The 11870-nt window shown below is 53.7% G+C and overlaps 1 protein-coding gene across 1 annotated transcript in view; it reads left to right on the forward strand.

Moving 5' to 3' along the window:
- LOC119105992 (cleft lip and palate transmembrane protein 1-like protein) overlaps window positions 1–4581 on the forward strand; it is a 19798-nt gene extending 15217 nt beyond the window's left edge. The window contains 7 exon segments of the mRNA XM_037229588.1: window positions 175–303; window positions 1219–1360; window positions 2501–2689; window positions 3180–3376; window positions 3873–4008; window positions 4265–4273; window positions 4275–4581. Of these exon segments, the coding sequence (XP_037085483.1) occupies window positions 175–303; window positions 1219–1360; window positions 2501–2689; window positions 3180–3376; window positions 3873–4008; window positions 4265–4273; window positions 4275–4484 (1012 nt within the window). The 3' untranslated portion in view covers window positions 4485–4581.
- The last annotated feature ends 7289 nt before the right edge of the window (window positions 4582–11870 follow it).

Consider the following 11870-nt stretch of genomic DNA (forward strand, 5'->3'; position numbering starts at 1 on the left):
GCTAGGTGTCACGCACTGCAGGCCATCCAGCACGACGTCTATTCTTGATACGTCCGAGAGCACCCGTCATCAACCTCAAGTATTCTATTAAGCGTCGCCAGACACGCACACCTGTCAGTCGTGTGCCCAGCGGGTGCCAGCCTTTGGCCGACCAGTATCCCCCGTCATTGTCAGGTACCTGCCGCTGATCCGCTTTGACCAGCTGTCCACCCGGAGCCGGCACATGGTGCTCATAGACGCCCCGCCCGGAGCGCCGATGAACGTCACCGTCCGGCTCGACCCGGTCAGCCTCGGCAAGATCAGGTCAGTGTCCGGCGGCTGGGGTCGACCCGTCTGCCGCCTCAGCCTGCCTCGGGTCAAGCCGTGATGAGGCATAGTGACTCTGTCCTGTTCAGTACATGTTGCCGCCAGTGGCACATTACAGAGGGATCGCAGAAGACTCACATCTGCCGTGTGACGTGTCCGGCAGAGCGTTGCCGTTTTTTGGTACGCGCAGCGGTACAACCTGCTGTTGATGCGAGCTTTAATGTACCCAAATTCCAAATATGTACTCATGGACATGGTGAACTACGTACGTTTGCCGTTTTTTGTCTCTTGGAAAGTAATTGGTATGTAACATACGCGAGAGGGGTGTATTTTCCTATTCGCTTGGGGAGGGGCAGAACCCCTCCCCAAAGTTTGAAAAGAAATTGGGTCAAATCTGGAAGAAATCTGTTTGTTTGCTATTTTGGGATAGGTTGCATCATTTTTGCTTGCTCCCCCGACTCATTTTGCGAAGCAACGCACTGGAATCGGATCTTGAACGTCCACGGAGGTTACACTGTTCAGCAACCTACATGATAATTTAAAACTAGTTTGGCGATTTCAGAGTGTTTATATTCAGCTGGTGACTTTAAATGCACCAGACGGTTGTTGGTCAAGTGGCGTTATACAACAAACTGAACACTCGTGATCATGAGCACAGCTCAAAATGTCGAGCACTGTCAATACAAATGCTACTCTAGAAGGCCGTTTAACCACCCGTATCTTCTGGTGTACTGAAGGCTGGTAACTCATAAGAACTCTAACTCATCTTGCCGTAAACCCGGGAGCTGAAGGACCGTCCTGCGTATCTTAAGAGGGTTGTTCGCTTCTCTGTCTGTCATGCTATCGGTACTTGTTGGCGTGCAGCGGCTGGTCGGCTGCGTGCGTGCTGGAGCGTTTTCGCCTCGCTGGCAGACTGTGGATGCAGTTTGAGCTGGGCATGACATCGATGCGGCAGCTGGGCTTCACCAACAAGGACCTGGACGAGGTGAAGGGAATCTTCACCGACACCAACCTCTACCTGCTGCTCATCACCATGCTGGTTTCGGCCATCCATGTAAGGCTGGTGCCGCCCGGTCAGCGCACTGTGAGGTCGGTGAGCTGCGGTGGAAAGCTCTGGTGATCAACGGCGTCACCAATAAAGGAGAACACTGAGATGTTCCGAAGGCGTTAGAAAAGTTCGATATGGAGTCATTCAATGCTCACAGACTGAATCGTTTAAGTGGAGCATCCACGAGTAGTTAATTCGGTAAATTCGGCAGGAAATGTATGTTTTCCGACTCAGTGCGGAACGAAAGGACGTTTCTGTCGTACCGTACGTGATCCTTTTGGTTCCCGAATGATTGTTTTTGCCTTCAAATGCGTCTTCCATTGACCGGTACTTAGTTACTAAGTAACTAAGTGCTGGTCATTGTAGACCGGCTTAGTCAGAAGCGACGAGAGTTTGCGCCTGCCGGAGCAGATGTTGGACTGCTTTCGTCGCGGTGCTGCATGGTGGGCAGCTGTTTTGTAAAATCTGTCATTTTTAAAATGATGAGCTTTTTGTCCCAGATAGCACTCGTGAAATATTCTTGGCAAACTAAGCAATGTAACCAACGTCTGAGTGAGTTCCCTCTTGAGACCGATTTTGTCACAATTTTATAATCATTACTGCTCGGAATTTATTTGCAATGTTTACATCACTGACATCGGGTTCATGTTACTTTCTAAGCAGGTTATTCCTGTTGACGTGTTAAGGTTATTCCATCCCTAGATCGCTTTTTGTCACAATTTTACCAGCATCGCTTTTTGAAATTTATCTCCAATCATTGCATCGCTGTCTTTGGGTACATGTTATTTGCTGGACAAAGGCTGTTATGTGCACCCTGAATCCAGCTCCCAAGCTGTGCCGCCCAGTTCAATGGATATCCGACCTTGCTTTTTTCGCCAGGCATGACTACATACGTTTTAAATGTCGCACAATGCTGTGGCCACCCTGCGCCCGGGCCGACCCATCTTGACCAGTTAACAACCGACCTGCCATTACCAGTCGGGCCAAACAATGCGTCCACTGCCGGACTGCTGGACACAGCGCCGCTAGATAGCGATTCCAGCTCCTCTCCTCAGACGACAGGGGCGGCAAACCGTGCGCTTTACCTACGGTCGGCTGGCTCCAGCGGGCTGTCCCGGGTGCGTCTGACGCGCGCCCCGCCGACAGCTGCTGTTTGACGTGCTGGCGTTGAAGAATGACGTGCAGTTCTGGCGGCGCCGGAGCTCGTTCGCCGGCCTGTCGACGAAGGCCGTGCTGTGGCGCGCGTTCTCCCAGATCATCATCTTCCTCTACCTGCTGGACGAGGAGACCAGCTACCTGGTCATCGTGCCCATGGCCGCCGGCACCGTCATTGAGGTCAGTTAGGCTGGATGTGCGCACACTTCTGCTCGGTTGGGACCTGGGGAAGGTGCAGTTGGGGAGGTGACCGGGCTTGACGTTTGTGGCGCGATCTCGTCGCATTCCCGGGCTCTCCCAGCGCAGGGGAGCTGCTGTTCACAGGCTGACGTCATGGTTTGCGCTGATGGAAAATTTGTTGGGCTATCGTCCTCACTTGATGTGCTGTTGATTATTCGATGTGTACACTATGTTCGGCCAGGGAACTATCCGGCCGCCATCGGGTGTTATTGAGTCTTGAGAGAGACAGGATAATGTTTGAGCCATGTACATCTCACAACCCGAATTTTCTCATTTTTCAACCGGATTTTATCTACCTTATTGGTAATTTTCGTCTTGCATGCTTTCTGGCCGCGGCGTTGCCGATATAACCGCTTCCCGAACCCCGGGTGCCCCGGTATCGCGACACTTGTCCTTGCTGCAACATCAAACAAATGCAACTCGTTCGCAGATCTGGAAGGTGTTCAAGGCGTTCCACATATCGGTCAGCTGGGGTCTGCCGCCGCGCGTCACGTTCGGCGCGCGCACCTCGGAGGAGCTGCGCACGGCGGCGTTCGACTCGCAGAGCATGACCTACCTGGCTTACCTGCTGTACCCGCTGTGCGCTGGCGGTGCCGTCTACTCGCTGCTCTACACGCCGCACAAGAGGTGAGGCTGGGGCGCTGCCGCCGGCGCCGGCCGGCTGGGGCGGTTTCAACTGCCGACTGTGAGACATCCAGCGACCTCGCTGAGCACCGCAGCAGACGTGCCACCCCGCTCCGGTTCAGCGACCGCTTTGCATTCCTGGCAAATGCACGCCTCCGATTTGCGGTTTCACGTGTTTGTTATCGCCTGTGATGACCTGCCGGCAATGTCTGTCGCCTTACCTCTGTATCCTGATGCCGCTCCCACATGTCGCTGTTCTGTTCGCGGGACGGACAGCGACGGACTGGCCTGGAAAAGGCGCCCCGCAAGCGTGGCTGGCTTCCGCGGCGTCCCACCGGTGCCTGAGGGGCGGAACAGGCGGCCGCAGGGCGACTGCTGCTGTTGCCATACCACTCTCTTGTGTTGGCCGGGCCGGGAGCTGTCAGATCGGGTGTCCAGCCCGCCTGTCTGGGTAGCGTCACCGTGTTCGACATCCCTGACGTCGCCTCCCTGTCGCCAGCTGGTACTCCTGGTGTATCCAGAGCGTGGTGAATGGCGTGTACGCCTTCGGCTTCCTCTTCATGCTGCCCCAGCTGTTCGTCAACTACAAGCTCAAGTCGGTGGCGCACCTGCCGTGGCGCGCGCTCATGTATAAGGTAATGCTGACACCATGTACTGTCACATGTCCCGTTTGAAGTTCATTTGTTCGTCAGACTTTGGATACGTGGATTGCGTATGAGTTATGCCACGACAAAAGAATGGTTCTCACGGTGGCTCGTTTCACCCCTTCCACGCATTCTGCAGTGTTGGTACGCTTGGCATCGAGGATGTGATCCGCACCTGTGGCCGTTAAGACCCATGCTCCGTTCTGGTTTCCCCGTCCGCCTCATGCCATTGCCACCACTCCACCAGGCGTTCAACTACGTTCATCGACGACCTGTTCGCCTTCATCATCACCATGCCGACGGCGCACCGCGTGGCCTGCTTCCGCGACGACCTGGTGTTCCTGGTGTACCTGTACCAGCGCTGGCTGTACCCGGTCGACCAGACGCGCCTGGACGCGGCGGCCAGCTTCGCCGAGACGAGCGAGGTGTCGCAGGACGGTGCGCCGGGCCAGAAAAAGCAGCAGTGAGGCGGCAGCGACAGTGGCTAGCGAGGCTGGCCGGCGTCGCGGCTCGGGGCCGGCCGCGCTGCAGCGCTCGCAGTGCCACCTGGTCCCGGACGGGTCACTGGCGCTCGCTGGTGGAGACGTGCCAGTCGTGGCCTGAGGTCACCGACAACATCGAACAGTCCCTGGCGAGGCTGGCCGGCGTCGCGGCTCGGGGCCGACCCCGCTGCAGCGCTCGCAGCGCCACCTGGTCCCGGACGGGTCACTGGCGCACGCTGGTGGAGACGTGCCAGTCGTGACCTGAGGTCACCGACCACATCCGGACAGTCCCTGGCGGGCGTTGCTTTCCTCAGGGAGGGGAGGACAGCTTGCTGCTGAGTGTGACGACCGACTCGGCCGACCCTCTGATCGGATGCGTACCAGCTGAGAGCTCTGATATGTGCTCCGAGCGCGCTTCTGCCGGCCGCGCGCCCGTCTGATATTCTGAACCGCAGCGAAGCGGCGTGCTGATCCGGGTTCGTCTGATGCTCGAGTCGCAGCGAGGGGCATCTTCATGGCGCCTTTGAACCCCGGCGGCTTGTGCACGTGTCCGGGAGTGGGCGGCGAACTGGCAGGGTAGTGGCGTGACGTACCAAGCCGAGCCTTCGCCCGGCGCGGCGGCGCTGAGCTTCGCCGAATCGGTCTCGTGCTCTTCACCGTGGGTGCACATCGGCCATTGACCCGGTCTCCCCGGACGCCCTGTGGTCAGGGGGGGGGGGGGAGATGAGGGTCATACTCTCCTGCCGAGCAGTGTCGTCCCACAGGCCGCCGGCTGGCTGTCCTCAGCTGGGGGTCCGTCTTTCCACGTTGTAACGGCGCGAGGAGGCTTCAGAGGGCACGGGGGTCCCGGCTGGGGCGGAAAGGTTCTGCGGTAGGCAAAGGGAGGCTCTGTCGCTGTCACCAGCACCGGGGCTCAGCGGTGTCGCGCTGGTCTGCGGACGGCCGCTCCACTCGACGCACTGTTTCTGCGGGAAGACGTGGAGCACTACACCACTGCCATCTGTCGGACTACCGGAGGGTGTAGGGTCAGGATCACGCACAATCTCAGCCTGTGTGGAGGGGCTCGGCGGCCCTGTGCCGTGCGATGGTGGTGGTGGTGGTGGTGGGAGCTGAGCACCGGCAGCCAGGCATGTAGTGCCGGTCTGCTGCGTGCCGGGCGGCGCCAGGCCGCCAGCGGCGCGCGTCTCTGTGAGTCGCTGTGACCTCAGCTGCGATGTTGAGGCCGCGGCCGCCAGCCTGCTCGGCTGTGAGCGAGCGGCCGCGGCTGGTGCTGGCTGGGTCGGCTGTAGGAGGACCGAGCTTTGGTGGGCGTCACTTCAGCCTGGCTGGGTGCTTACCTGGCTTCGTGATGCCAAAGTTCTCGTCTTTTATCACGACTCTCTCTCTCCCTCCCCCTCTCTCTCCCCGCCCTCTCTCTCTCTCCCCGCCCTCTCCCTCTCTCTCTCTCTCTCTCTCCCTCTCCCTCTCCCTCTCCCTCTCCCTCTCCCTCTCTCTCCCTCTCCCTCTCCCTCTCTGTCTCTGTCTCTCTCTTCTTTCACTATACTTCCTTCGCTGTACTCCGTCTTGGCTCAATTCAAACAAAGTCGCTAAACCCTGCTCATGTGTCCGTATCTGATGGTTGTGGGAGAGGTGAATGTAATATTAAAGCTTTCAATTTATTGATGTTCACGTGGGGTGGGTGATGTTTGCGCCTGTGTTGCGTTAGATGGAAGCAAGAGACCAGCGAGTTGTTTTGTTAATTTTCAGTGGGTTGGTAGTGCTCTGTGCTTTGGCAAACTTTGGCTCTGATCTTAAATGCTACCTATCCATTTCTTTGCAATTTATACGCATTCGTGAATCGATCTGCGTGCATGTTCCCAGTGACAACGGTGCGGTAATCCTAACTAGTTTGGAAAGTTCAGTTTTGCAATTTTTCCTTTGCTCCACGCGCATGGGTTGTCTGTTACAGTGGGGCCATTTTGTTACATTAGTTGTTACATTTGTTTCTTGCATGCGGGCTTTCCATGTCGGTAAATCAGTTATGCTACCTCCTGGCCATCTGCAGCCCTCATTGCGCCACGTTTGTGTCCTGTGCCTGGGTGGCAGGCCAGCTGCAGACTATACGCTACCCCTCCCCCCGTGCTCCTCTGTCCATGCGGCGACCCCGCCTGCCCGTCGACGTCGGTGCATTTATTTGTGGATAGTGTGAATGGTCGGGTTTGGGCTCGACGGACCGCGATCGTGTCGGGTGGTTGTGTGACTCGGACAGAGGAGCATCGCTGGTGTGACCCGAACAGGCAGGAACACTGCTGGTGTGACTCGGACAGAGGAGCAGCGCTGCCGTTCCAACTGTGTGCGCTGTACCGGGGGCGATTGTCGGCTGTCCCACGCCAGCCGGGCTTCTTCCATCGCAAACCCGGGGCGGTCACGAATCTGCTCATTGTGCTAATCTGTCGTCACGTTGTTTTGCTAGTGTTTGGCGTTGTTCAATATTAAATAAAAGCGCCATGAAATGTGCGGTAAGTCTTTGATTAGAACAGAACATCTGGGCTCTGGGCACAGAGGCGCACGAATGTCTATGAAGACTGAGGGGCGGCCCTTCTGTGACCCGTTATGGTAGCGTGCGACACGGTACCAGTCAGCGGAACGCACTCGGTCAGTCTCCGTCCCCTGTCGTGCCCGGTGCGGCCGGCACCACTAGTCAGTGCTGGAACGTTCCTTTTTTCGTTTGGTATTACCGTCGTCGGTTTGAAAGAGCGGTCGTGAGAAAGTAGTTGGCTAGTATGAGCCCCGCTTCCTCACTCACCGGTCGGCCGAGGGACCAAAGAGCCGACGTCTATTGTTCTGCCAGCTGCCGTCTGTTCTGGAGTCGGTCTGATGACGTCAGATTGCTGCGGCGCTGGATGGACGAAGCGGATACGGTTGTATGCGAGGTGAGCACACCTGCGTGGCGATGGCGGATGCTTCTGATGTAATGGAGGAATGGCGTCTGGCAGTCGCCACACGATGCTCATGTTTCTGAGATAGTTGGCCCGGGCTGTTGACGGGATCGCCCCGCATCAGCCGGCGTGGTCGAAGGCCAAGCCGACGACGAATTTGCCTACGCGGATATTATTTACAGCAAGTGAACTTGTCAGAGCTAGTTAAAGGTATCCTATGCAAGGGCGTATAAACCATTGACATATGAACATTTTGCTTATGCAGCAACCAAAGGCATATGAACCAAACACATGTTTGCCGGACAAGGGCGATGGCCCATGCTATTTTTCTTCTTGTTTATGCGATTACCGAATGTTGCAAATTAATCAAATCTTGCTTCCGAAGTGGGAAAGTAGAGACCTTGCCACACGGAATTATCCAAACACCATTGCACGCGCGCGAGTGCTGGACTCCCTGCTTTTGTGTTTGCATGAGTCTAAAGAGTTATGACACCAGATGTGGACTCCTAACACGCAGCTCCGTATTGAAAAGCTCCACCCACGGACTTACGCGTAGGGAACGTTTCAAAAAGTGAGTGGCCAAGCTCAGGGTGTACTTCAGGAACTTTTTATGGAAAGCGAGCCTGATGACCGGGAGGGGGGGGGGGGGAGTGGTAGGGATGGAGGTTATTATCGCTCTTTTTCAAATGGCATGGCTGCTATGCTAGATATGCATCTAGAGCTGTTTCTCACTCGTGCACAATCTTGCCTTTTCAACTCATCTGTCATTTTTGCAAATAAGACCATCCAGCTTCCTCAGTTATTCGTCCATTTTAACATTGTAGCTAGGGGAGGCGAAATTCCACGAGCGGGTAGGCATTTTGGGTCATTGAGAAATCGTCTGCCTCCGCAGTGTAGATACCAAATTACGGCCTGGATATAGGCTGGTGAGAATTTTAAAAGTGAATCAATGGCTCTCAGTGCGGCAAATTTTTCATGCGCCTTCATTTCGCTGGCTGCTTTTCAAGAAATAAGACTTGTCGCGGCATTTTAGGCGGAAACAAATTCGGTGGCTTGAAACTGCCAGAAACAATGTCACGAAAGCCATAAAACTGGAGATTCTCTTTTAACAATCGAGCCACATAATAATGCCCATCTGTCATGTGTTACTTATCTGGGTCCTGCTCCTGTCCGCCGTCTGTGGCCACTGCCCGGGCCCGCGTGTCTCCTGCATGACTGACTGCGAACTGATCGTATGGCTGCTTTGTTACATAGTTTTGGATCAACGTTACTTCTACATGGTGTATGGAACATGTGTTGGACATCTGCAACAGTATCTTTTTCAGAATTATCTTTCCTCACATCACACCATCGCAGAAAAATGGCTTCCGGGAAGCTGTCTGCCTTAGATGTGAATTGGCCCAACGGACACTTTATTGCCCATCATGCTTTGCTCAGCCTTGAGCTCCGACTTTGTTTAACATTTTCCTGTGTCGCTTTGTGTGAATAAATAAGTTTCGTTGAGAAATAGGTACTCTGATTTACTGGGAAACGTTGTATCAGGAATGCACGCAAGATGCTGGGAATCCGAGTTGCGCGATAACAGAAGGAGCAGATATTCTGATGGAACAGCAGTGCGCGCTCATACCTCCCGTAGGACTACAGACGGGTGCAAAGTACACCAAAATGAATCCTAGTAAATCCCTGAGCTGTGACCTGTACAGGTCACAGCTCAGGGCTCAGCTGACGGCTCTAAACGCACAGCTGACGGCTTCGGAGGCACAGCTGACGGCTGTAGAGGCACGGCTGACGGCGCCAAAGCCACAGCTGACAGCTCCAGAGGCACAGCTGATGGCGCCAGAGGCACGGCCGCACAAATGCGTTGACATGGCCACCCATGCTGGTGTCGACATGATGACTTATACATAATGCCTTCCGAGGATATATTTAGGCATCAGCCACACAAACCAGACAACCATATCAAGCTCCTGCTCGTGCCAAAGCAAATAATGGTGTTGGACGGCGTGACTCACCCCAACGCAGCCATTCTTGCCAGATTTGCCTCCTCTCCCCCGTCTCAACGCAGCCACATTTGCTGAGCCGAAGATATTCGTGCTTTATTCGCAGAGCGTGTCGTCTGAAGCGCCAGAAGTCCGGCGATGCAGCGGCTGACGGGGTTACAGGCGTCGTGAGCTATATCGGTGAGGTCTGTAGGTGTAGGATTGAAGTACTTTGTGCCAACTCAAAACCCAACTTACAGGTGAGTTCCGAACCTGCAAAGTGACATCTTCCAACTTAAAACACCATTTTGATGAAACGACCACTAAACACAAATCTGCAATCGAATAGTGCTTAATTGGAGTGACTTGGAATAGAAATATCGTAGCCGAGAACTGCCTGCTAATGTCTTCTTGTCATTTCCCACACCGTCTTGAAATTTCAAAACTTAAAATGATGAAAACGATAACATCTAAATGTCAAAGTGGTTCTTTGACGGTGATATAAGGTGGTCCAAACTTGCGGCAAAATCATCAGCTGGAAATGCCCATGCCTCATAAAAGGTCGGCTGAGCCTCCACGCATAATTTTTCTGAACGGTGCTTATGAAATATCACCATTCTGGCTGTCATGATGGCATTAAAGAATTGTATAAACATCTCAGAACATCCACTTCAAGATGTCCTTCCGGGGGATGCAGAGGACTTGGTTCTTACGCTTCTTAAGCCCGACTTTTTATGTTGCCTGTTGATTTAAAAATGAAAGGCCTTCAGGTCACCAGCTTTCGGCACTGTGAGTTCAAAGTTCTCCTGTTAAGTTAGCGATCTTCAATGTGCCAGAAGGTGTTGGATAAACAACTTTGTAACGCTAAATAACCATTATATTGACGGCACTCAATATTTTGAACTGTGCTCACCCTCAGGAGTCAGGAGATGTGCTTGTTATCTAATATTTCAAGAGCTCTGTTCATCTTCTTGAGGAAGAGCACAGCTCGAAAATTGCGTGCCTGCAGATAACATGGAAATTATACAAGACAGCGTAGCTTTATATTTCGTCGATGTGTTAAGACGTATCAGTGCATATGATAATAAGACATATGTGAAGTCAAAGTTGAGTTGCTATGTCTAGGTTGGGTTTCAGATTATGGCAAGTGCTGTTGGACGTGAAAGAGGGTGCAAAAAGACAAAGAAATTACCTTTTTGACTTTCCTTTGCTGAGGCATTTGCCTTAAAGACGAGAATTACGAAAATTGAAATGTTCTTTCAAATCTTTAGAACTTAAAAGCCATGCCATTGGAGCATTCCATCGTGTTCAGAGTCACGCGACAGGTCAGCAATACCACATTAGGGTCAATTGGTTATTACGTCAGCAAGTTAATAGGTTACAGGGGCCGTTGGAACAAGCTTCCCACTGAAGATTGTCAGTATGAGCTCAGTGCTTTCAAAATCAGTCTGCACAAGTACTTCGTTGAAAAGGCAATAGTTTTTTACTAGTCTGAAAATCCAGACAAAAAGGGACACATGTCAAATTTGTTTCTGTCCCAATTAAGCGATTTTTTTTTTGTCCTGCTTGATCTGGAACCATGTGTGCTATACTGGGCTGTGAAAGCATAAGGTCATTGTTGCTCTTGTGATCCACTCGTGTCTTACTACTCCTTACTTCTTGATGCCAGAAGAAAGTGATTGCAATGATGAAGACTTTGAGGAAAAATTCAAAACCGTTAAGATTTTGCTGGAGGACTGAGAGCACTTCGCAAAAATAAGGGTCAAATCGCATTACCTCATTCTTCTCTCCCAAAAGGCATGATGCAGAGCTCAGCCCGCTCGCTTGCTCAGAGCCCGGTTTCAGCCGCAGCGTTGGAGAGGCCGGTCCCCTGCGTGACCCAGGTGTCGGTTCTCCAGCGCGGGTCATACCGAGCAGCCCGCATGTACTTCCGGCCGCAGCAGCCACCGATGCCCACCCAGTTGACCTCCGGCAGAGGCCGCTCCGCCTGCACCGCGTACATGGGCACCTGGTCATCGCCCTTGAAGACAGTCACAAAGCCGTTGTTGTACCGGACGGTGAGCGTGGTGTAGGCAGTCATGCTGAGGATGTCACCCGTGTTAGAGCAGAGCGAGGTAGCAGACAGGCCTATGGCAGGTGGAACGTATTTCAAACACGTAACGAAGTTGCCAGAGCAACTGACGCAGACAATCAGCTTTTCCGTGGAGGGTCCGCTGAACATGACGTTACAGTCTGACGCCGCCATGCAGTCAAACTTGATGGTGACGTCATTGGTTGCGTCGATCCCTATGGAGATGTAGCTATCTCGTGTTGTGAAGACGGGGTCGGGTCCGGTGCCGGCCTCCACAAACAGCCAGCGGTCGGCCACGTTTGAATCCACTCGCAGCCAGGCCGGCTCATTCTGGCTTTGCACCATCACGTAGTCAATCGACTGCGTGACAGTCGCCTGCCCACTGAGCAAGGTCGGGTTGTCC

Source organism: Pollicipes pollicipes, unplaced genomic scaffold (genome assembly GCF_011947565.3).
Source record: "Pollicipes pollicipes isolate AB1234 unplaced genomic scaffold, Ppol_2.1 Scaffold_6138;HRSCAF=7277_pilon_pilon_pilon, whole genome shotgun sequence".
Taxonomy (NCBI): domain Eukaryota; kingdom Metazoa; phylum Arthropoda; class Thecostraca; order Pollicipedomorpha; family Pollicipedidae; genus Pollicipes; species Pollicipes pollicipes.